The 26,871-nt window shown below is 45.0% G+C and overlaps 1 protein-coding gene across 6 annotated transcripts in view; it reads right to left on the bottom strand.

The window, feature by feature from the left end:
* Nucleotides 1-26,871, bottom strand: part of frmd4a (FERM domain containing 4A) — a 397,798-nt gene that overhangs the window by 11,804 nt on the left and 359,123 nt on the right. For all 6 annotated transcript variants that reach the window (XM_060842610.1, XM_060842608.1, XM_060842609.1 and 3 more), the window contains 5 exons: nt 22,322-22,550; nt 20,728-20,784; nt 19,596-19,833; nt 16,752-16,919; nt 12,145-13,007 (listed from right to left, as the gene is read on the bottom strand). In XM_060842610.1, coding sequence (XP_060698593.1) covers nt 12,145-13,007; nt 16,752-16,919; nt 19,596-19,833; nt 20,728-20,784; nt 22,322-22,550 — 1,555 coding nt within the window. The remainder of the gene's footprint in view (nt 1-12,144; nt 13,008-16,751; nt 16,920-19,595; nt 19,834-20,727; nt 20,785-22,321; nt 22,551-26,871) is intronic.

Below are 26,871 nucleotides of genomic sequence, written 5' to 3'. Positions count from 1 at the left end.
CTGGCTGAAGTGTGTATTTGAACTGATTGGTCATTTCCGACCCATTGCTGTGGGTCTGGAGTTACAGGTAGATCAGAACAGGGAAGGCAGATCCTCCGTGTGAGTGAACTGAATGAATTTGGAATGACAATGGTTACACTAGACCAACTTTTTGTTGAATTGATCCATCTATTGTTGGATTCAAACTGACTTCCAGACAACTTTCGCCTGAGGTTTGGATACTGGCTTAGTGATATTATTGACACCCCACTGTCTCCTCACAATCCGTTCACATCTCACACCATGAAGTTTCTGGTTTGCAGTTATTACCCAAACTGTACGTCACATTGGATTGGTTGACAAGCGGATCCTGATTGGTAGAGGTGTTGCTAACCGAGCAGCAGTCTCCCCTCAAACAGACTAAATGTTCGTTTTCTTGAAAATTGTCCTGACGAGTGTGAGATTAAACGTTTTGGCAAGATGTGACTCGAGCAATTATCTGTGCGAGCAGATAACTGTTTGAATTGTATCAGTTAATAGACTATATATATTTGAGTAAAGGTTGAGTTTCTAAAGCTAATTTCTCTTGTCATTTAGGGGTCAGTTTTTACGCGAGTGACATTTTAGAGGGAGCTGAGGTCACTGTCCCTCACTGAATGCTGGGGTGGAGCCTGTGTCTATTGAGCGTGTCCTCCCCAAGGCAGCACAGACAAGGGAGCCCTGAGGTTGTGGGAGCTGGGAAGCTGCCTCCAGTACTGTGCTTCTCCATAATCCATAACATTCTCCAAGTGGTCGGAAAGCTCGGTCAAAAGTTGGGATTGATTTTTGACACTAGGCTGACCGTTAGTCAAGTGTCTATGGTAATTCAGAAGGTATGCTCGATTTAAAAGTTACTTCTAAGTCACACAATATAATTACAACAAATCTGCATTTTGCAAGTAAGGGCTAGCATTCCAACCTGGCCCTGGTCTTAAAACCAATCCAGATTTCAGGTTACAGTGCTGCTCAATTTTGACTACAACAAATATCAAAACTTTATGGGCAGTGACATTTCACATCTGCATCATCATCAGGTAAAGATCCCCATCAGGAATCTGTGACATTAGGAAATTAATGTCAAGTGCCCAAACATATACTCCAGTCGTTTCGTAGGTCAGATCTTGCTGTGAAAAGATGTATTGCATCAAACTCTTTTATCCTGCACCATAAGGACAATATCATCATGTGCAAGAAATACCAATGTAATGGAAACAGAGTGATGACTGGTTAGTAAGTGGATTCCAAGTGGTACAGCCACTGGGGAATGCGCCGGTTTGATGATGACTAACTGTTAACTGCCAAATTATATTTCAATTTAAACTGAGTAAGTTAACTTTGATACCTCAGGCCAAAACCTTAAGCACTGAACCAAAGAATGACTGACGCTTATCTTGTTCAGTTGAAACAGGTACAGTGTGTTTACTGTATGTGTTCTTACTGTCTGCAAACAGCGCACTGTAAATTTGTCAGGTCAGGCAGCATCCAAGGAGCAGGGGAAGCTTATGCCTGAAACGTCGATTCTCCAGCTCCTCAGATGCTGTCTGACCTGCTGTGCTTTCCCAGCAACACACTCTCTGATCTCTGGCATCTGTACTCCTCATTTTCTCCTCTGTAAATACCTGTTTTCTGGATGCACAAAGAGCCACACTGTGAGCGTGAATTACAGTCCTGAACTGATTGTTAATGCAATCATTAGTTCACTAAAATACTTAGCAAATGTTGTCCAATCACAGAATCACAGCTAACGTTGCACACGTTTAGAATTTAGCAAGAGTGGGGTGGTTGGATTGCAGAGCTAATATAACACTGGCCCAAAATTCAGATACCTTTAACAAACTATTTCTCGGCAATATTAACTATATTGTTGATTGTTTATTTTTGGAGCAGTACAAGGGTTCCTTTTTTAAAGTTATGATGACTAGTTGCCACAGTGTTCAGTTTATGAAGCTCTGATGCAGAGGCTTTTATTAAATAAAAGATCGAATACGTCATCAACAACTAGCATTTATACAGTGACCTTTCAAAACGATATCCCCAGGTGCTTAAGGCAGGTGGGCGGCACGGTGGCTCAGTGGTTAGCACAGCACCAGAGACCCGGATTCAATTCCTGCCTCAGGCAACTGTCTGTGTGGAGTTTGCACACTCTCCCCGTGTTTGCATGGGTTTCCTCCGGGTGCTCCGGTTTCCTCCCACAATCCAAAAGTGTGCAGGTTAGGTGAATTGGCCATGCTAAAATGCCTGTAGTGTTAGATGTAGGGGAATGGGTCTGGGTGGGTTACAGGTCAGTGTGGACCTGTTGGGCTGAAGGGCCTGTTTCCACTACTGTAAGTAATCTAATCTAATTACAGTAATGTTTCCAAAATAAACATTTTTGACAGCAACTCACATCAGGAGATATAAATGCAGTTTGGAGAGATAGAGATAGGCTTCAAGGGGCATCTCAATGGAGGAAAGCAGGGATGGGAGGGTAAGGAGAAAGAATGGTTTACGGAGAGATTTCCAGGACCGAGGACCCAGGTGCTGAAAGCATGGCTACCACTGCTGGAGTGATTAAAATCAAGGAAGTAGAAAGGGCCAGAGATGTGCGTCTGGACAAAGTGGAGAAAGAGAGGGTGGGGATGCAAGGCAAGGATTTGAAAACAAGGGTAAAGATTTGAAAACCGAGGGAATGTTAGGCAAGGAGCCACTGTAGGTCAGTCAGCAGAGCAGTGATAGGTGAATGGGCTTGGTGCAAGTTCAGTGATGATCAATAGAGTTTTGGGTGAATACAGCTTTACAGAATGTGAAAGGTCACCAAGGACAGGAACAGAATGGTCGAAGTCGGGGGTAATAAGGGCATGGATGTTATGGTCAGTGGTGGATAAATTAAAGTAGGTTGAAGCTTAGGAATTGAAAGAATTTCTTTAATGAGGTAACTGGCTCGGCCAGTGTTTATTGCTCATCCCTAGTTGCCCCTTGAGAAGGTGGGAGTGAGCTGACATCTTGATCCGCTGTAGTAGGTAGACCCACAATGCCCTGAGGGAGGGAATTTTGACCAGGTCCAGGATTTTGACCCAGTGACACTGAAGGAACAGTGATATATTTCCAAGTCAGGATGGTGAGTGGCTCGGAGGGGAACTTGCAGGGGATGGTGTTCCCATGTATCCGCTGCCCTTGTCCTTTTCGATGGAAGTGGTCAGAGTTTTGGAAGGTGCTGCCTGAGGATCTTTGGTGAGTTTCTGCAGTGTATCTTGTAGATGGTACACACTGGTGCTACTGAGCGTCAGAGAGGGAGGGAGGGGATGTTTGTGATTGTGGAGGCAATCAAGTCGGCTGCTTTGTCCTGGATGGTGTCAAGCTTCTTGAGTGTTGCTGGAGCTGCCCCCATCCAGGCAAGTGGGGAATATTCCATTACAGTCCTGACTTGTGCCTTGTAGATGGTGGACAGGCTTTGGGGAGTCAGGAAGGGAGTTACTCACTGCAATCTTCCTAGTTTCTGACCTGGTCTTGCAGCCACTGTTTATACGGTCAGTCCAATTCTGGTCAAAGGTAACTCACAGGATATTGATATTTGAGGATTCAGTGATGAATAACATCATTGAATGTGAAATGAAGTTTCATTTTGCCCATTCATTGAATGTAGGTGTCGCTAGCTCGACTAGTGTTTAATGCACATCCCTAATCGTTCTGGAGAAGGTGGTAGTGAGAATCTTTGAGAATTACTGTAGTCCATAATATGTAGGGACACCCACTGTGCTGTCAGGAAGGGTGCTCCAAGTGTTGGACCCAATGATAGTGAATGAACAGCTGATACAGTCCCAGGTCGGGATGGTCAGTGGCCTGGAGGAAAACGTTCTGGTGGTGGTGTTCCACAAGACCGTATGATATAGGAGCAGAATCAGGCCGTTTGGCCCACTGAGTCTGCTGTGTCATTCGATCATGGCTGATGTGTTTCTCTTGCCTTCTCTCCATAACCTTTTAATCCTTTTACCTCCCAAGAACCCATCCAGCTCTGTCTTCAAGGCACTCGATGACGTGGCCTCCACAGTTCTCTACTACACTGAGTTCCACAGATTCACCACCCCCCAAGGGTCGCCCCTTCACTCTGAGGCTGTGCCCTCAGTCCTAGTGGTCTGCCTATGGCTGGCAGGTGGCATGGTGGTTAGCAGTGCTGCCTCACAGCACCAGGGGCACAGGTTCAATTCCATCCTCGGGCGACTGTGTGGAGTTTGCACATTCTCCCTGTGTCTCCAGGTGCTCATGTTTCCTCCCACAGTAGATGTGTAGGTTCGATGGATTGGCCATGGGAAATTGTCCATAGTGTTCAGGGATGTGTAGATTAGATGGATTGGCTATGGGAAATTGCCCGTAATGTACAGGGATGTGTAGGTTTGGTGTATTAGCCATGGGAAATACAGGGATAGGATAGGGGTGTCTGAACTCGATGGGTTGAATGGCCTGCTTCCCCACTGCAGGGATTCAATTATTCTACTGTCTCCTACTAATGGAAGCATTGTTTCCACATCCACTCTTTCCATGCCTCTCGGTATTCTCTAAGTTTCAATCATATCCCCACTCATCCATCGGGGGGTACAGACCCAGAGTCCTTAACCGTTCCTCATATGACAAGCCATTGCCCAGAGTTAGATTATCTTTTGTTGCTGTTGGTCATTGCCTGGAACTCGTGCTGTTACCAGGGACAATGTGTGATGAGTGCAAGTTATGATCTTTCCTTTTGCTCCCTGTCTGTTTACCTGGGGGTTACAGTGGAATTTTGAGAGAATTCCTTATGCAATAGTTGGATTAATAAACCCTAGAGCCAACAATGAAATATAAAGTAACCATAGTAACCACGGAGCATTTGATTTCAGCGTCATTGCTTGATTGATCAACAACTGCTTAGAATTCATATTTTATTTTATGTTTGCTAAAGCAAGTGACTTGTTATCAGTTAGATCAACTCTCTTCTTGCGGAGCCATGTGTTGGGAAATGTTCAATATAGTAGATACAGAAATACAGACATCATGGTCCAACACTTGCTGCTGAAGCCTCACTTTGTGCCTTTTAGTTACCACTAAAGTTGACAAATCTGATGCACATCCTTTCAAGGTAAGCGGAGAAAGATTTCACACAGAGGGTGGGGTTCGTGAGTGGAATGAAATGGCAGAGGAAGTGATGGATGCAGGTACAATTCTGATATTTCAAATCCATGTGGATAGGTGCATGAATAGTTGAGAGGGAAATGGGCCAGATGCAGGCAAGTGGGACTAGTTTAATTTGGGCAGTTTGGCCAACACGGGTGAGTTGGACTGAAGGGTCTGTGTTTGTTGCTGTATGACTCTACCTGAATAATCTCCTGTGCTCTGAGGTCACACAAAACTCTGGTGCCTGTAATACCTGGTCGGAAGTCCAGCTCCCTTATCACCCTTGTGCTTACAGACCTACACTGACCCGCAGTCAACCAATGGCTTAATTCCAAATGTCTCATCCATGTTTTCAAATTCCTCTCTACCTCTGAAATCTTCCCCAGGCCTATCACCTTCTGAGATTTCTGTGTCATCTACTTCTAGCCTTTTGACAGCGTTCCAACGCCAGCCAATCCCCCACTGGAGAGGTTGTGCCTACAACCATTAAGGTGCTAAACTCTGGAAATAGAGCAGACTCGATAGGCTGAATGGCCTCAATCTGATCCTAAACTTATGGTCTATATCTAATGAAAGTCCCAAACTACATCCCTCTGTATCCTCCCTGTGAACACTCCCAAAAATCTACAATTTTTACTGATATTCTGAACTTTTTATTTTTTTTCTCTAATTTATTCCTATGACATATAATGCCAGACATTTTTTCTTTACTTTTCTAATCTATTTTTCTTTCCTAAGAATTTGATATTAAGTATCTTTGTACCTGAGAGGGCGATATGATACAGTGACTATAAACTTTTCACTGTACTCATTTCAGGAGATATGACAACAAAGCTAATTTAATTCATGCAAACATTTTGCTCATCTGTGCAGAGATCTCCTTATTTGGCTCTTTATCAAATTTTAATTTATAATGTTCCTATGAAGTGCCCTGGATGGTTTTGTTCATGGAAGTGCTTTACAGATATAAGTTACTGTTGTTATGACCGACACTGTAGTTTACCGCAAGAATATCTGGAAGAAGTGAGGGTAAAGTACATTAACAACAAATAATTCACAGATATTTAAATCAAAAGTGTCTTGTGTAGAATTTAACAGGCCTGAGCAGTCCAATTTACATTGTCGACCAGAGATTCTGCTCCTTTTTATGTTATCTTTGGGGATTTCAAAAGGAATGTCACTAAACTATTTTTATCTTCTAAGGAAGTGTTGCCTATTGAATGTCACTTCCCTCAGGAAATTAAATCTCTTGAATAGAGTCTACAAGAGACTGCAGGATATGGCTGGCAAGGAAATGAGTGTAGTGGATCAAATGATATTTTCTTAAAAATGAAATTGAGAGAAGTTTCAGTCTTAAAATGCGGCTTTCATTTCTGCTTCATGCTGGGCTTCGACACCATTAGTCTTTCAGGGTTATTGCAACGACTTGAGGAACTGTCAGTTGGTTGAGTGGTTGCTTTTCATGTTCCATTTCCTCTCTTTCAAATAACTCGAAGAATGTATTTATTCCCCTCCTCCTGAACCTCCCTCAGCTCCTGGGAAAACTCTGCCTCGACAGAAGCAGTATGCAAAATCAATCTGCTTTCAAATGATCTCCTCTGGCCTCAGTTGTTTCCCATTGAGATGGTCAGGCAGGGCTCTCGAAATGCCTCTCTCAGTGAGAGAACGTCAGGGTGAATTGGGGGTCGTTTTGTTTTGTTTGTTCACGGGACAAATCTATAATTGCCCTGGTCATGAGCTGCCCTGAATTGCTCAGATCCTTGATGCAAGTTGACCCACAATGCCATGAGGGAGGGAGTTCCAGGATTCTGACCCAGTGATGCTGGAGGAACAGTGAGATATTTCCAAGTCAGGGTGGCTTGGTGGGGAACCTATTGGTGATGATGCTTCCTTGCATCTCCTGCCCTGGTCCTCTCGATGGTTGTGTGGTGGTGTGTTTGGAAAATGCAGGTTAGGAAACCTTGGTAGAGAGTGACCGCAGTGACCCGTTTCCACTCCCAAGAGTTCATGCTAGTTCCCATCGTCCCTGTTGCAGGGTGCCACTCCACGTAGTGGAAGCACAGGAGATGAACTATCCTGTATGGAAGCCACCACTGAGAGGTGTAGGCCATTCAGTCCTTCAATCATTTCAGTCCATTCAGACCACCAATCAACCCCACTGCCCTGTGGCCCAACATTTCAACTCCCCCTCTCACTCTGCCAAGGACATGCAGGTCCTGGGCCTCCTCCACCGCCGCTCCCTCACCACCCAACGCCTGGAGGAAGAATGCCTCATCTTCTGCCTCAGAACACTTCAACCCCAGGGCATCAATATGGATATCACCAGTGTCCTCATTTCCCCTTCCCCCACCTCACCCCAGCTCCAGCCTTCCAGCTCAGCACTGCCCTCATGACCTGTCCTACCTGTCTATCTTCCTTTCCACCTATCCACTCCACCCTCCTCTCTGACCTATCACCTCCATCCCCAACCCCATTAACCTATTGTACTCTTTGCTACCTTCTCCCCACCCCCACCCCCTTCACATTTATCTTTCCACCCTCCAGGTTCCCTGCCTCAATTCCTGATGAAGGGCTTTTGCCTGAAACATCGATTTTCTTGCTCCTCAGATACTGCCTGACCTGCTGTGCTTTTCCAGCACCACTCTAATCTAGAATCCATTCAGTCCTTCACTCCTGCTCCCCCATTCAATAAGATTCATGGCTAATCTGACTTATAACTTTAACTCTATATTCCTGCACAGCCCCCAATAATCCCCCATTCCCTTGGTCACCAAGAATCTCCCTACCTCTGCCTTCAAAATATTTAAAGGCTCTGCATCCACTGCCTTTGGAGAAAGGGAATTCCAAAATAAAATGTTCCCTCATCTCTGTTTTAAATGGACATGTCCCTTACTTTTAAACTCTGTCCCCTGGTTCTAGATTCTCCCAGAAGAGGAAGCCTCCTTTTCACACCCACCTGGTCATGTTCTCACAGGATCCCACATCCCTTCCGACTCTTCTAAGCTCCAGAGGATACAGGCCTAGCCTGTCCAGATTTTCATCATAAGGCCATCTGCCCATTCCAGGGATTACTCTAGTAAATCTGCTCTGAACTGTTCCAAAACATTAACATCCCTCAGTCTTGTCTGCAGTGTGCACTTCCTCTCAACGCTATGCTTACTTTCTGTATAATTGCATGACATTTTAAGCAATATGCAAAAGTGGCAGCCGTGTGTACCAGCTATGAGATGTACTGCAGTAACTCAGCAAGGCTCCTTCCAAAGCCATGACCACTACCTCCTGGAAGGACGAGGGCAGCAGCGACATGGGAGCACCAGCCCCTACAAGTTTCCCCTCCAAACCACTCACCATCCTGACTTGGGAATATATCACTGTTCCTTCATTGTCTCCGGACCAAAATCCTGGAATTCCCTCTCCAGTTCAACAAGGCAGCTCACCATCACCTTCTCAAGGGCAACTAGGGACGGGCAGTCAATGCTGGCCCCAGCCTGTGAAGTCCCCATTCCGTGAATGAATAAAACTCACTGATCTGGTCATTTTCACGCTACCGTTTATGGGAGCTTCCTGTTTGCAAATTGGGGTTGTTTCCCCGGATTACAACAATGACCATGCTTTCCAATATTTCCTCGGCTGTAAAGAGTTTTGGGATGGCCTGGGGTTGTGAAAGGCACTACAAGAATGCAAATGGTCTTTTGCTCTTACACCAAGCAACAAAATTACTGTGTGTGTAATGATCCCTTGAGGACAGTAGCGATGGGACCAAATTAGAGGGAACCCTGTGCTGGGATTGTGGGTGCAGACAAACCTAACCATTTGAGGAAATGCAAAAGGAAAGCTCCAGACATTGGGATAGAGGCAGAGCAACTGGAACAGGTTGGGATTTAGAAATCAAGATGAAGACAAAATTCCAATGTAACAATCGGACTGGCATTACAGAGCAATTGCCTGTGCTTTCTTATTTGCAGGGTGGAGTATAACAGGAGCAAACTGCTTCCTGTTTATTTAAATCCAGAATGCAGGCTCCTATGTGACATCAACAACTCATGTACTTGAAACCAACTCTCAGGGCTTTATCTCGCAATTAAAGAGTTTCTGTTTTGTTGAAGGAATGAGCAGAGTTTGTACTGCTAGCTCCATGATTCTGGAGTCATACCGCTCAAACTCATGGGTGCTCCAAGAAGTAAATTCCTCGTAATATGTTAGTGGCTTCCCCGGCAGCATGCTGGGTTTTTGATTTGTTTTCTGGTGTGGTTTCCAGATGGAATTGTTGTGGGTGTACGGTTACTGTTCCTGGTTTACTGGTGAGACTGGGGCTTCTTTCATGGCCATTTAAGGGGCCAATTTTAACCCCGAAAAATGTGTAAAACTTCAAATGCTGATCCTCAAAATTCTTCACTAACTTCTGGTTTTAGGAGAGTGAGGGTCAATGACACTGACTGATAACTCGTAGAGGTGGGGTTTTTTCTAACTCATTTGTGGGATGCGGGTGTCACTGGCTGGGCCCAGCCGAGTTAGCCCTTGAGAAGGTGGGGGTGAGCTGCCTTCTTGAACCGATGTACTCAATATGCTGTGGTTTGACTCACAGTGCCCTCAGGGAGGGAATTCCAGGATTTTGACCCAGCAACACTGAAGGAATGCGCTAACTTTCCAAGTCAGGATGGTGAGTCCTTGGAGGGGAGCTCACAGGGGGTGGCATTTCCATGTATCGGTTGCTCTTGTCCTTCAAGATGGTCGTGAGTTTGAGAAGGTGCCAGCTGAGAGTCTTTGGTGAAATTCTGCAGTGAATCATGTAGATGGTACACACTGCTGCTACTGAGCATCAGTGGTGGAGGGAGTGGGTGTTTTAATTGTGATGCCAATCAAACGGGCTGTTTTGCCCTGGATCATTTACCACATTAAATGTTCAGCAAAATGAAAACCTCACTCTCTGGACAGGGTGATCTCAAAAAGAGCAGCTCACTCGAGTGAGGCAGGACTGAGGAATGTCTTCGCCTGAACCATCAAATCCACCTGGTTCCACATTTCAGTGTCTCACATTGCACCTTGCAGGTCATGCTCAGTCGTGCTTCATGTGTTTGTGGTGATTATCCAGCCACTACTGCCCATCATACACAATAAACAGCCAAAAAATAATCACTGCAGCAACTGGCCACTTTGGACACAGACAACTGGAAGTTACTTTGAAAAATATTTGGTTTGCAATGCAACAGCATGGATTCAATTCCCTTCATACTCTCCTCCTCCCCGTCTCCCCTAAACTGAGGTGGGCTAACCCTCAGGTTAAACTCCCACCAGTCATCTCTTTCCAATGACAGAGCAGCCCCATGGTCTGGAAGGATGAGGGGGACTCTACATTCATGTTATTTTCATACTAACTCTTCACTCATTCATATCTAACATTTTTATCATTATTCTGCTGGGGTATTAACACGTTGAGTACATATGAGACTTACATTTACAGAGCATCTTTCATAGCCTGAGAATGTCCCAAAATCAATGAAGGAATTTTTAAAGTTTAGTTACAGCTATAATACAGGAGGCCCAGTCAGCTCTCATCGTGAGCAATGTGATGAAGACCAGATAACCTATATTGTATGATGCTGATTGTCCGTGAGACAAGGGAGAACTCCCCTTCTCATCTTCGAAACAATACCGAGGACCCTTAAAATTATTCATTCGTAGAAAGTGAGCATCATTGGCTCTGGCCCGAAACGTCGAATCTCCTGTTCCTTGGATGCTGCCTGACCTGCTGTGCTTTAACCAGCAACACATTTTCAGCTCAGTGGCTATCAGCCAATAGTTAGCCCCAATCCCTAGTTGCCCCTTGAGAAAGTGGGAGTGAGCAGTCCATGTGCTGCAGAATGACTCGCAGTGCTGTTAGGGAGAGAGTTTCAGGATTTTGATGCTGAAGGAATGATAATGGATATATTTCCAAGTCAGGATGGTGAGTGGCTTGGAGGGGAACCTGCAGATGGTGGTGTTTCCAGCTATCTGAGAGAGCATACGGGAGCTCTGTTTGACATCACAAAATAAAGATGTTATCACCAACTGTACAGCACTCCCTCACCATGACTTTTGTGCTGAAGCCCTGAATCGAGACTTGAACACTTTGACTCCAACACCAGAGTGCTATAAACTACGCCTGACACCCATCCAAGTTGTGTTCACATGATAATATCACCAGTTAGATTTCACACATATAACACCTCTGCTTAAAAAGCAAGCAAGAAACCATGGCATAACAACATTTCATGATATGTCTTCTCATTTCCATATCCTGTCGTTTGTGCACAGATGCACAGGAAGATCGTATCCAAATGCTAAAAATGAAAGTGGTTTGATATGGAGCTTACTATCACACACAGTAACTGATATCATGCATTCAAGGGGCAGCTGGATCAAGACACGAGGGAGAATCAAATAAAAGGATATGGTGAAAGGGTGAAATGGAGAGGGTTGGAGGAAGCTCTTGTGGAAGAGAAACACTAGCATGGAGCAGATGGGCCAAATGGCCTGTTTCTTTTCTGCAAATTCAATGGAAAGAGTGAAGGACAGATTTACAAAGTTGGTTCCAGATATGAGAAACTCCCATTATGAGAATGGATTAGAGAGATCGGGATGGGTTTTCCCTGGGGAGAAGGCGGCCCAGAGGAGATCTGATAGAGGTTTTCAATACCATGAGAAATCTAGAGAGAGTAGGTAGGGAGAGACTGTTCTCACTCAGAAAGAGGGTTTGAGAGCAATAGATTTAACAAATGTTGCGAATGTGATCTGAGAAAAATGCTTTCGCATGCTGAGTGGTTAGGGGAGGGACACACTGCCTGAAAATGTAGTGGAGGCATTGGATAATTATCTGAACAGAAACAATGGACAAGGGTATAAGGCAAAGGCACCAGGGCATAATGCCTGTTGCAGAGACGGAACGATGGGCCAGGTGCCCTCCTTCTGTGCTATAATAATTCTGTGCATCTGTTTAAACAGCGAATGGATTGCAAGTTTTACCTGAAACAGCTGATGTTGCTTTGGAAGGTTGAGGCATTCGGGTTATCCTGCTGTGAGCCATGAAGGTGCTCTGGGTTGTGCTGTACGGGGAGCTCCTGTCTGATGAGTCAGAGCTTGTATGAGAGAGTCTGTTGTGTTCCTTCAGCGTGGCTGAAGACCTTTCATACCACGAGCGTAGTTCATCAGACAATGCAGTTCTGTTTGTGTTTCTCTCAGGGTTATCTTTAACAAGCGATGGAGTCCTAACAACTTGTGAGCGTGACGGAGTCAGTTTTACTGAATCAATATCATCGCCGTGCCAAGAATCCTTATAGATCCCACCCGCTGTGTAGGAGTTTGACGTTTTAAATTGTGCTTTCACACTGTAGTGTCCTTCTTGGTCGTTTTCCAAGCTGCGCACCACCACCGGTGTCGGACTCCCCTCAATGTACAGAGGATACTCCTTAATCCGATACTGGGAGGAAGGCTGGCTCTGGCTGTGCAGGTAAAACCCACTGCCATTGCCGGTGCCGTTCTTACCAGCTAGGTTGGGCATGCTCCCTGAATTGGAGGATCCGAGATTCCCGGCGGATCGGTGCCTCTGCCGCTCCCTGGCCTTGGAGGGTGAGTCCTCAGCAAGAGTGGAGTAGTTGGCATGCATGTGAGCTGGGTAGTAGTGTTCTGAGCTAGAGTGGCTGGTGCAGGAGGAGCAGTCGTCTAAAGGGTCAGAGCCGTTACTGCTCCGAGTCCTTGGGGTATAGAAATCCGGACTCCCTGTTTCGTTCTCTGACACAACCGGCTTGCCCTGGGATTCCAGGCTGGCACTCCTGTGTCTAAAGTGCTGTGCTAAACTGTGCAGACGAGTTGGGCTGATATCTACCAACCTGGAAAAGTGAACAAACAGACTGTTACCTTTGGAGTTTGCCCCTTAGGGACGTACAGAAACAAGGAGATCGTTGCAGGCCAGGTTCTATGCCTAAAATGTACTGTGGATACTGTGCAGCCTTTTAACCCCCTGCCAAATACTATCCCGCTCTCTGTACTTACTAACAATCTCTGATCCACAATCTTGCAGGCAAAATTATCCACTTTTTAAATTATTTGTCCATGGGATGTGGGCATCACTGGATGGGTCAGTAGTTATTGCCCATCCCTAATTGCACAGAGGGTAGTTAAGAGTCATCCACATTGCTCTGGGCCTGGAGTTACATGTCGGCCAGATGGGGTAAAGTTGGCAGATTGGACCTGAGATAGGATTTTAACAATGATTGACAGCTTTCAATTCCATAGTTTATTAAATTTATATCCAACCAGCTGCCTTGGGGGATGGAACCCATGACCCCAGACATTAACCTGATGTTCCTGATACACCAAGCTCTCTGTATAATGCAGTTCGCCTCCGCATCTCCCTCTTCTAAGCTTGAATTCATGATGCCTTGTGATCATTAAAGTCCAAGCCACCCCTGGCTACAAGAATCTTGAACTCCTCAACAAACTTCTTTTCCGGTAAAAACATTCCCGGCTTCTGTTGCCTTTGTTCGGATGTCAAATTCATTGTGTTATAATTTAGTCACTTAGGCAATAGACAATAGGTGCAGGAGTAGGCCATTCAGCCCCTCGAGCCTGCACCGCCATTCAATATGATCATGGCTGATCATTCCTAATCAGTATCCGCTCCCTGCCTTATCTCCATAACCCTTGATTCCACTATCTTTGAGAGCTCTATCCAACTCTTTCTTAAATGAATCCAGAGACTGGGCCTCCACTGCCCTCTGGGGCAGAGCATCTGAGGAGAGAGAAGAGGGAGAGGTGTTTGGCAGAGGAGGGAGAACGAACACAAAGGTCAGTGATAAAGAGGTAGCTCGAGAGATTTAATGATGGGAAGGGCTGACAGTGCAAGGCAGAAAGGAGATGGTAAATGAAGAAAGTGAGAAACAAACGAGTCTCGAGGAGCTAGAAATGAGTAAAGCAATAACATCACCAACTACAGCCATCTGAAAAACAGAAACAACTCTTGTTCTAAAATAACTGAACTCAACATTAATTGTAAAGCTGTAAAGTGCTTAATTGAAAAGTTTCTATTCCTCAACTTTCCATTGAGCTTCATTAGAATAAGATAGGAGGCTGAATACAGAGAGATCAGAGTGAGAGAAGGGGGGAGAATTGAATGTCTGGCATAATTTTACTGTCAAAATTTCAAAGAACGATCTAAGCTTCTGGATGTAGGTTTGCTCACTGAGCTGGAAGGCTCATTTTCAAACGTTTCATCACCATACTAGGTCACATTTTCAGTGAACCTCCGGATAAAGCACTGGTGGTATGGCCTGCTTTTTATTTATATGTTTAGTTTTCCATAGGTTGGTGACATCATTTCCTGTGGTGATGTCATTTCCTGTTCTTTTTCTCAGGGGGTGGTAAATGGGATCTAAGTCAATGTGTTTGTTTATAGAGTTCCGATTAGAATGCCATACTTCTAGGAATTCTCGCACGTGTCTTTGTTTGGCTAGTCCTAGGATGGATGTGTTGTCCCAGTTGAAGTGGTGTCCTTCCTCATTCGTATGTAAGGATAATAATGAGAGAGGGTCATGTCTTTTTGTGGCTAGTTGGTGTTCATGTATCCTGGTGGCTAGTTTTCTGCCTGTTTGTCCAATGTAATGTTTGTTACAGTCCATGCACAGTATTTTGTAAATGACCATTAGTTTTGCTTGTTGTCTGTATTGGGTCTTTCAAGTTCATTAGCTGCTATTTTAGTGTGTTGGTGGGTTTGTGGTTTACCATGATGCCAAGGGGTCTGAGTAGTCTGGCAGTCATTTCTGAGATGACTTTGATGTAGGGGAGGATGGCTAGGGTTTCTGGATGCATTTTGTCTGCTGGTTGGGTTTGTTGCTGAGAAATCAGCGGACTGTGTTCATTGGGTACACTGTACAGGTGATTTTCCTTTGCTCTGCATAGTTCCTCTGTGCTGCAGTGTGTGGTGGCTTGTTGGAATAATGTTCTGATGCAGCTTCGTTTGTGGGTGTTGGGACGATTGTTTCTGTAGTTCAATATTTGGTCCGTATGTGTTGTTTTCCTGCAGACGCTGGTTTGAAGTTCCCCATTGGCTGTTCACTCTACTGTGACATCTAGGAATGGCAGGTTGTTGTGGTTTTCCTCCTTTGTAGTGTAATTTGTGCCAGTCAGGGGTATTATTAATGGTCTGATGGTTTCCTTGTTTGTTCAAGTCTCTGCATTACTGCTAGCACAGAGGAACTACAAAGAGCAGAGAAAAATCACTAATACAGTGTATTCAAAAGAATGGGTACCCAATGAACACAGGCTGTGATTCCTCAGCAACAAACTAGCCTCTGCTAGCAGTAATGCAGAGACTTGAACAAACAGCTCTGCCAACCATCCAACCCAAAATTTGCATCTGCTATGTGGATGACCCCTCTGTCATCACTAAACCAAACAAGTTAGAGGAAACCTTCAAGACCATCAATAATACCCTTACTGGCATAAAATTCACTAAAGAGAAGGAAAACAACACCACACTGCCATTCCTGGATGTCACAGTAAAGTGAACAGCCAATGGGGAACTTCAAACCAGCGTCTGGAAAACAACACATACAGATCAAATACTGAATTACAGAAGCAATCATCCCAACACCCACAAATGGAGCTGCATCAGAACATTATTTCAACGAGCCACCACACACTGCAGCACAGAGGAACTATGAAGAGCAAAGGAAAATCACCTATACAGTGTCGTCAAAATGAACAGGTACCCAATGAACACAGTCCGCTGATTTCTCAGCAACAAATCCAAACAAACAGACAAAACACGTCCAGAAACCCTAGCCACCCTCCCCTATATCATAGACATCTCGGAAATGAATGCCAGACTACTCAGATCCCTTGGCATCATGGTAGCCCACAAACCCACCAACACACTAAAACAGCAGCTAATGAACTTGAAAGACCCTATACAGACAACAAGCAAAACTAATGTCTTTTACAAAATACTTTGCAACAACTGTAACAAACACTACACTGGACAAACAGGCAGAAAACTAATCACCAGGATACATGAACAGCAACAAGCCACAAAAAGACATGATCCACTCTCACTAGTATCGATACGTAAAGATGAGGAAGGACACCACTTCGACCAGGACAACACATCCGTCCTAGGACAAGCCAAACAGAGACACACGTGAGAATTCCTAGAAGTATAGCACTCCAACCGGAACTTTATCAACAAATACATTGACTTGGAAACCATTTATCATCCCTGAGAAAAAGAACAGGAAATGACATCACCACAGGAAATGACACCACTAGCTCAAGGAAACCTAAACACATAAATAAAAAGCGGGCCATACCACCAAAGCTTCACCAGTGGCTCACTGAAGATGTTACCTAGTATGGTGATGAAACGTCTGAAAACAAACCTTCCAACTCAGTGAGCAAACTTACCTCCAGAACCTCAACCTGAGCTACAAATCTTCTCAAAACCCGATCTAAGCTTCTCTATCGGAGCTGGAAGACCCGTGTGTACTTTCATGGTTCCCTGCTCAGGTTTCCGAATCACACTCCCTGCAGGTTTTTCCCCTGAACCCCAACATCAGAAGTTTTGTCAGGTCACTCACCGTGTGGAATGGACATACGAGGGACTTCGGATCTGGAGATCTGGTGTGGACGGCATGCTGGACTGGGAGGAGTTCCAGTGAGAAGCACTTCTTACAGGACTGCTCTGTAGGGAGCCACCAGCTCCTGCCTCTGCACAGCTCCCTACACTGGGAAACCGCGTGTGTCCACTAGAGAGTAACACAAGCACACAATGTCACTGCAAAGGCTGTACATTGCAGGTTTAATTTGCAAACACACAGAGTTATGCACAGCAAATGGAGGCTAGATTCACAATAGAAAAAAAACACATTGATGCAAACTGTGAGAGTCACACTCTGATGCTTTGTCCAACAGTTCAGTCACTGGAGGGTTTTGCATGATGGAATAAATGACCTAGATCCATCAGCTGGTAGCCCTGGTGGGTACAGTGCCCAAAAACAAAATAGATCCTTAATTAGGACAAATGTCGGACATTTCTGGCTGACTGGAGATGGAATGCAGAAAACAGGAACATTTATAACTACAGACATGTCAGCTTCAACCAGAAACTTAACACTTCAGAAAATAAACTTGCATTTATATAGCACCTTGCATGACCTCAGAACTTTCAATCAGTTTCACAGCTAAACATCCCTGAACCCTGCTGGGATGTAAGGAAACTCAGCAGCCAGTTTTCACACACCAAAACCCAAATGCTGCTCGAACCGACATCGCAAACTGGAGCGTTGGAGGTCGAGAGGCCATCTTATAGAAACCAATAAAATACTGAGGGGTATAGACAGGGTTAACGGTAGTTATTTTTCCCCTAGGATGGGGGTTTCAAGGCGAGGGGGCACATTTTCAGTGTGAGAGAAAAGAGATTTAAAAAAGACATGAAGGACAAATCTTTTACAGAGAGTGTGGTTCACATGTGGAATGAATTTCCTGAGGGATGTGGGTACAGTTACAATGTTTAAAAGACATTTGGATAATCTAAGAATCCCTACAGTGTGGAAGCAGGCCATTCAGCCCGACAAGTCCATACAGACCATCCAAGGAGTAACCCACTCTGACCCATTCCTCCATATTACCCCTGACTAATGCACCTAACCTACATTTCCTGGAACATGGGCAAATTAGCACAACCAATTCACCTAACCCGCAAATTATTAGATTGCGGGAGGAAACCGGAGCACCTGGAGGAAACCCACACAGACACGGGGAGAATCTGCAAACTCCACACAGACAGTCGCCCAAGGCAGGAATCAAACCCGGGTCCCTGGCGCTGTGAGGGGACAGTGCTGACCACTGAGCCACCATGCCACCCATTAACAGCATGACAAGCACATAAATAGGAAATATTTGGAGGGATATGGGCCAGGGGCAGGCAGGTGGGACTAGTTTAGTTTGGGATTATGTTCGGCATGGACTGGTTGGACCAAAGGTCTGTTTCCGTGCTGTATGACTCAATAACTCTACTTTTGTCTTTATATCATGAAGGTTGGTTGAGGGATAGATGATGGCCGAGAGACAGAACATCCCCCATTCTTTTCTCAGTGATTCATACATCGGGGCATTTTTCTTTAAACTGTGTAACTCGAAGATTTTATAATATTTAGAAACAGGGGAAAAAAATGATGGATGAAAATAGAATCCCAAATGGAATTGCTGCTAAAACCCAGGTTGGAAACACAAACTGTGCTCCCAGGTCTGAGGTATTGAGAAGTCAAGGTGTCTCTGCCAATACCTCCCTGTGGACCATTGTCATGAACAGAATCCCTCTCAGCACTGGGAGCTACCTGGGTATTCACTCCCAGCACTCACACACTATTCCCCAGTCAAAGCTGTCTGTATTTTCACTGATGTTCTTTACTTGCAATTTAATCAGCGTTTACTTCATATCTACATGTCTGTACAACACACTAGACAGCAAGCGCCACACACCCTTTACCTCCTCAATCCTAACAGCATAAAACATCCTTTCCAACAATAAAGATACAAACATTTAACAATTTAACATTTAATGATGCCTCATTGAGGGCAAGGAACCTTCTAACTCCAGATTAAAAAGCAGAAACAGCACTTCATGCACTAGGTTACTTCAAAATGCTGTAACTGATGACATGAGCCGCAAATGAAAATGACCAGGTTTCAGTCCCATGTTATGGGTGGGAGACTAGTTGAACCCCATTGCCCAGTACTGAAGAGTTTAAGGTACACTTTGTATTAATCAGCTCCTTATGAACTGGCACTCTCTATAAAAATTTATATATCTCAAATACTCCGCAATGTGCAAGTAATCAGTTGCAGGTGTGAGTGAGGAGGCTCTCTGCTGGTACGTTTTATTTAGGCAAAGTTGCATAAGTGATTTGTGCTGCAAATAGACTATAACAGCCATGTGTACACGCCCCCCCCGCATGACGTCTCTATTACATGGTATGTCTATACATTGATTATGGGGACCCCTTGATCCAATGGGAAATATTTGATCAGCTGGTATTCTCCTGTCCCATAGGTGCCGGATAATAAAAGGTTTGCTAAATTTTCTGAGCCACTTGTTGAAAGATGACATTATACACTCTTTGGAGCGGGTGGGATGGGAAGCCAGGCCTCCTGGCTCAGAGATAGGGACATTACCACTGCATCACAAGAGCCCTCTGTTGAAGCAGCCAATGACACTTGAGTAAAAGCACTGCACATGGTATCACCTACACGAGAACAGATTTTCTTCAGAAGCACCGGAGTAAATCCAGTCCATTGTGATTTTGCTGGAGTAAGATCCATGCTGGAGCTGCATTCTGTGTGAGAATGTCAAATGACATGATTTTGTTTTGCTGCCATTACCAGCCGAAGTGAACTCTGTCTCCCTGAAACCATCGACTCACCTGGAGTGACTGTGAGATCCACGCTTCTTGACCTTTTCGTAGGGTTCATCTAAAGACGACTCTTTCCACATTTTTGGTTTGATGGGCGATTTGTCGTAATCACTGCGATGGTAGTGCAGCTGCCTTAATCCATCCAGAGACTGGGGGGGAGGAGGTCTCTGGTGTGATGGTGGTCGGGGAGGTAAGCCTTTATGAGGTGACTGTACCGGTGATGAAGCACTCGTAACGTGACAGTCTTCTGCAAAAAATGATTGGAGAGTGAGAGTCGAGTCACAGAGTTGTATAGCACAGAGTAAAAAGTGAGGTCTGCAGATGCTGGAGATCAGAGCTGAAAATGTGTTGCTGATTAAAGCACAGCAGGCCAGGCAGCATCCAAGGAACAGGAAATTCGACGTTTTGGGCAAAAGCCCTTCATCAGGAATGAGGCAAGTGTGTCCAGCAGGCTAAGATAAAAGGTAGGGAGGAGGGACTTGGGGGAGGGGCGATGGAGATGTGATAGATGGAAGGAGGTCAAGGTGAGGGTGATAGGCCGGAGTGGGGTGGGGGCGGAGAGGTCAGGAAGAAGATTGAGACAGGCCCTTCAGACCAAACCAGTCCATGCCAACAAAAATGTCCCTCCACACTAACCCTATTTCCCTGCACTTGGTCCATATCCTTCTAAACCTTTCCTATCCATGTATTTGTCCAAATGCCTTTTAAATGTTGTTAATGTACCCACCTCAACCACTTCCACTGGCAGCTCATTCCATATGTGTACCACCCTCTGTGTAAAAAGGTTGCCCCTCAGGTTCCTTTTTATTCTTTTCCCTCTAACTTAAAGCCCAGAAACCTGAAATCTCAAGCGTACTTGACTGTTCAGTAAATCATGGTCAATCTTCTGAGTTTTTGAAGTTCATTGGAATGGGTTACATGTTGACAAAGACAGAACCCCTTCATTCCTGGAGTTTGCTTTGGGGCTTGTGAACGTCATGCAATGTTGGAACAGCGAGGGTGGGGAGAAAGGTGAGTAAATGGTGCTTCTAAGAGCTGTTCCCTGTGAAATAACTTTCCTTAAGATAATGAAAAGACCTGACAAGACTGCTGCCCGGCCCCTTCATCTCAACATGAGACACTGAGTGAAGAGATTACTTACCATCCTCAAGAACCAGGGCATCTGACAACGAGCTGTCTTCAGAACCAATGTTTGCTTCTATGGGAAAAGCACAAAGGAAGGGTTTTATGTAACAGCACAATGTACTGGATGGATGAACCAGGGTGGAGCTGATAACATGACTGTCTCCTGTTGTGGCTGAATTTTAAGCTGGTATTGCTTGGATCATGATGTGATCATTTTCACTGGGGAATACCAAGTGGACAAGAGACAGAAATCAGATTCCCATCTCACTTGAACACAACTTACAAAATCTCTCAACAGTACAGGTTAGCCTTCTTTTGATTAATTCAAAGGATGTGGGTGCCGCTGGCTGGGCCCAGCATTTATTGCCCATCCTTAGTTGCCCCTTGACAAGGTGGGGATGAGCTGCCTTCTTGAACCATCTTGCAGTCCAGATATTGTAGGTAGACCCACAATGTCCTTAGGGAGGGAATTCCAGGATTTTGACCCAGTGACAGTCAAGGAACAGTGATATATTTCCAAGTCAGGATGGTCAGTGGCTCAGAGGGGAACTTGCAGGGGCTGGTGTTCTCATGTATCTGCTGCCCTTGTCCTTCCAAACAGAAATGGTCGTGGGTTTGGAAGGTGCTGTCTGATGTTCTTTGGTGAATTTCAGCAGTGAATCTTGTAGACAGTACACACTGCTGCTACTGAGCGTCAGTGGGGGGAAGGAGTGGATGTTTCTGGATGTGGTGCCAATCAAGTGGGGGCTGCTTTGTCCTGGACGGTGTTGAGCTTCTTGAGTATTGTTGGAGCTGCCCCCATCCAGGCAAGTGGGGAGTATTCCATCACACCCCTGGCTTGTGCCTTATAGATGGTGGACAGGCTTTGGGGAGTCAGGAGGGGAGTTAATTGTTGTAGGATTCTGTGCCTCTGACCTACTCTTGTGGCCAGTGTTGATGTGGCTAATCCAGTTTAGTTTCTGGTCAGTAGCAGGATATTGGTAGTGGGGGATTCAGGGATGGTAGCATCATTGCATATCAAGGGGCGGTGGTTAGATTCTCTTTCGTTTGAGATGGTCATTGCCTCGCACTTGCGTGGCGTGAATGTTACTTGCTGTTTTTAATCCCAAGCCTCGATATCGTCCAGGTCTTGCTGCAGTTCTTACAAAATTGTAATTGATTCAGGACTTTGTTTGTTCAATAAAATCACATTAAGTTGTATGACCCCTTGATCTTTTCCTTATAAATTCTGTGTCCGATGTACTCTCTTTCGCTAGCTGTCTCAGGAACAGCGTTCTGAAAGCTTGTGATTTTAAATAAACCTGTTGGACTGTAACCTGTTGTGGTGTGATTTCTGAATTGGTTGCAGTTCGACAGACATCATATCTGTCTTGCAGGGTGGTGACTATGACTGGGCATAACACTCTCACTGGGACCTGACCAGAACTCTTTAAAAGAGCAGCATAACTTCCCCACTTTTGGACTCAAAGCCTCTGTTTATGAATTCCTTTGTGCTCTGTTTTAATGCAGCTGTTGCCCCATTCTGATTAATGACTGCATTAAAGGGAATCGGCATGAAGACATTAAACAATGCAGAAGTTAAATCTTCCAGTAACAACATCAGCACTCACCTTCTATGATGAGAGATGCCCTTTGTGTGGGTTTCTTTCCAGACCTGACCCTGTATTCATTGATGGCATTCTCAATGTCCTGCAGTTTTTTAAGTGCATTTAAGTAGGACATCTTTCTTTGCTTCTTCATCTTTTTGCTGACATTCGGGTCAGTGGCCAGCCGTCGTGCTGCCTCAGTGATCTGTGACTGAATAGCAAACTCTCTCTCGAGACGTTCCAACTCGACCTCCTGGGGATAAAAGAAAACACCAATTGTACTTTTCTCTTTAACATCCAAAGAAAAAGCAGCAAACCCATTCTCTCCACAAGAGAGTGTTTAGAAGAAAGATCAAGAAAAAAATAAATAAAATTGTTCATATTAATGTTTCATATTATGTTGGTGTCGATGGGATGGCTAGAGGATAAAAATGATAAAAAAAACTTTTAAAAATTTTTTATCCTCTAGCCATCCCATCGATACCAACATAATATGAAACGTTAATATGAACAACTTTTGCAATGATCAACCCTCTGAATCTGTATCTTGTTTCGCTTTAAAATATTGATCATGTGCACAGAGAGATTGCAGGTTTATAACTGGAAATTATTGTACAGTTACTGAGATGGGTTATCCTGAGCCAGGGCCATTGCTGAGGGAGCTCTAGTCATAGAGATGTACAGCATGGAAACAGACCTTTCAGTCCAACCTGTCCATGCCGACCAGATATCCCAACCCAATCTAGTCGCACCTGCCAGCACCCGGCCTATATCCCTCCAAACCCTTCCTATTCATATACCCATCCAAATGCCTCTTAAATGCTGTAATTGTACCAGTCTCCACTACTTCCTCTGGCAGCTCATTCCAAACAGGTACCACTCTCTGCATGAAAAAGTTGCTCCTTCGGTCCCTTTTATATCTTTCCCCTCTCACCCTAAACCTATGCCCTCTAGTTCTGGACTCCCCCACCCCAGGATAAGACTTTGCCTATTCACCCTATCCATGTCCCTTATAATTTTGTAAATCTCTATAAAGTCACCCTTCAGCCTCCGACACTCCTGGGAAAACAGTCCCAGGCTGTTCAGCCTCTCCCTATAGCTCAACTAACTGCACCAACCTGTAATCTACACTGCAAATACCGCATTGCACAGTGAATTTTGTCAGCTGGACGTTCATTACCAGACCCTGGTACTGGAACATGGCACTGGCTGCAGGGTCCATCATCTGGGCAGGAGTCTGTGACAAACTATCATTGTCATGATGTTGCCTTTCAAAACGTGAGCGTTTCTGCTGTGCATATGTATATTTGTTGCTGCACAGTAATATATTTGTGCTTAATCACACTCAAACCTGCACAGCAGAAAGAATACAGGCAATTTATGATTCTCATATGAAAACTTCTAAAAAGAACATTGTCATTTATTTAAAACCCTTCTTTTTAGATAAATATGAGACCTTTTTTCTTTACTGATCATGGCGATAAAGTCTGATAATTCTTTCCCGCAAGTCCTACTCCCAGTTTGTCAATAACGCGGCAAAGTGTAGACTGCTCAAGATGTGATTGATTAGAATGCTCATACTCAGAGAGCCTCCAACCAGCCCTGCTATTAAAGCATCACTCCAACATAGTGAAGGAGCCAATGCCTGAGAGTGACAGTGGAAAGCGCCTGTCAATGGACTGCCCCTCCTCTCCAGCTCTGTGCTTGATGGCAGGTTCAACATCCATGGATGGGGAAAGGTGACAAGATCCCAAATCCACCCCAGCCAGACCATAAGACACAGGAGCAGAAATTAGGCCATTCAACCCATCGAGCCTGCTCTGCCATTCAATCATGGCTGATAAAAAAAGTACAAAAGATCAAATCCTGCGTTGCTGGCGTCAATGGGATGCACAATGGTTGCCCAAACAGCTATGCCAAGCACAGGGCCCAGAACACCAGGGCCGAATAACGTTCCGAGAGTGGGACATTCCCAATGAAGGGCTTATGCCCGAAACGTCAACTCTCCTGCTCCTCAGATGCTGCCTGACCAGCTGCGCTTTTCCAGCCCCACATGCTTCAACTCTGGAGTGGGCTGTAAATCCAAGACCATCTGGCTCAGAGACAGGGGCCTTACCCACTGTGCCACCAGCCCTCTTGGATCCTGGTATTCCTTTTAATGGGACGTGGCATTTATTGCCCATCTCAAATTGCCCAGAGATCTCTCAAGTGGCAACTACATTGTAGTGGGTCTGGAATCACAAGTCCAGACTGGGTAAGGACGGCAGATTTCCTTCCCTAAAGGACATTAGTGAGCCAGATGGGCTTTGATGACAACCAGCAATGGTTCCAGTGTCATCATTAGACTAGCTTCTAACTGAATTCCAATTTCATCATTTGCTCTGGTGGGATTTGAACCCCTGCCCCAAAGTCAAAAGGTAGCTCCTGGGGTCTAACTGATTGTAACTGAGGTGTGTGTCAGAGCAGTGCAGTCACCTCAGTACAGTGGTACAGATAGGTAAGGTTGTAACAAAGGCATATGGAATGCTCTCCATTAGCAGAGGGATACAATACACAAGCAGGGGTATAATGATGAAACAGTATAAGACACTGATGAGGCCATAACTGGAGTATTGTGTGTAGTTTTGGTCACCACATAACGGGAAGGACACAATTGCTGTGGACAATGCAGTGAATATTTACTGGAATGTTGTCAGGGCTGGAACATTGTAGCTACGAGGAGAGATTCGAGAGGTTGGGGTTGTTTTCCCTAGAACAGAGAAGGCTGAGGGGGTGACATAATTGAGGTGTACAACAATGTGAGGGAGGGAGAGAGAGAGAGAGTAGACAGGAGAAACCTGCTTCCCTTGGCAGAGAGTTCAAAAACCAAGCTTTGTACAGCTGTAAAGCACGAAAACAGACCCTTCGATCCAACTTGTCCATGCCAACCAGATATCCTAGATAAATGTAGCCCCATTTAGAACACAGAACATAGAACATTCCAGCACAGTACAGGCCCTTTGGCCCTCAATGTTGCACCGACCTGTCATACCAATCTGAAAGGAGGTCAAAACAATGATTGCAGATGCTGGAAATCAGATTCTGGATTAGTGGTGCTGGAAGAGCACAGCAGTTCAGACAGCATCCAAGGAGCAGGTAAATCGACGTTTCGGGCAAAAACCCTTCATCGGGACTTTTGCCCAAAACATCGATTTCGCTGCTCCTTGGATGCTGCCTGAACTGCTGTGCTCTTCCAGCACCACTAATCCAGAATACCAATCTGAAGCCCATCTAACCTACACTATTCCATGAACTTCCAGCATATGACCCATATTGTTCTAAATCCTTCTTATTCATGTCCCCATCCAGATGTCTTTTAAATGTTGCAATTGTACCAGCCTCCACCACTTCCTCTGGCAGCTCAGTCCATACACGTACCAACCTCTGGGTGAAAAAGTTGTCCCTTTTAATTCTTTCCCCGCTCATCAATTCAAGCTAAGCAGCAGAAGGGTGAGAGGGATGTGAGGAAAAATGTTTTTACACAGAGGGTGGTGAGGGTCTGGAGTTCACTGCCTGAGTGGGATGGAGGCAGAGACTCTCAACTCATTTAAAAAGTCCCAGGATCAGCACCTTAAAGTGCAGTGAGCTGCAGGGCTATGGACCATGTGTGGGAAGATAGGATTAGAAAGGGCATCTGGGTGTCTCTGGGTCAGCATGGACAAGATGGACCGAATGGGCCTTTCTACTATGCTGGATCATTTGTAAGGTTTCTATAGCAACCCAGGGCTAGGGAGTGGATATTTCAGCCAGAGCCACCACTCTTCCCTTGGTCACTGAATGGAAATTGTTTGACTGTAATATGAAGTGCAGATATAGCCAGTAACCTGCCATTTCATATACATGTACCTGGAGGGTGGTGCAAACCTAGCCTTGATGGAAGTGGTCATGGGTTTGGAAGGTCCTGTACAAGAAAAGCTCATTCTGGGATATAAGACACAGGAGCAGAAATTAGGCCATTCAACCCATCGAGCCTGCTCTGCCATTCAATCATGGCTGATAAGTTTCTCAATCCCATTCTCCTGCTTTGTCCCTGTAACCCTTGATCCCGTTGATACACAAGAACTTATCTATCTCTGTCTTTAATATACTCAATGATCTGGCCTCCACAGCCTTCTGTGGTGATGAATTCCATAGATTCCCCACCCTCTAGCTGAAGAAGTTTCTCCTTATCTCTAAAGGGTCTTCCTTTTACTCTGAGGTTGTGCTCTTGGGTCCTAGTCTCTCCTCCCAACAGAAACATCTTCCCAACATCCACTCTGTCCAGGCCATTCGGTATTCTGTATGTTTCAATTAGATCCTCCTTCATCCTTCTAACCTCTATCGAGTATAAACCCAGAGTTCTTCATATGTTAAGCTGTTCATTCCTGGGACCATTCTCGTGAACCTCCTCTGAACACGCTCCAGGGCCAATACATCCTTCCTGAGATATGGGGCCCTAAACTATGCACAATACTCCAAACATGGATGGCATTACTATTGCTTGGCTGGACTGTATTAAATACACATCAATAGTGACCACTAATGTGTGGAAAGAA

The sequence above is a fragment of the Hemiscyllium ocellatum genome, chromosome 23, assembly GCF_020745735.1.
Source record: "Hemiscyllium ocellatum isolate sHemOce1 chromosome 23, sHemOce1.pat.X.cur, whole genome shotgun sequence".
NCBI classification, from domain to species: Eukaryota; Metazoa; Chordata; class Chondrichthyes; order Orectolobiformes; family Hemiscylliidae; genus Hemiscyllium; species Hemiscyllium ocellatum.
This window is presented reverse-complemented; position numbering and strand designations above follow the sequence as displayed.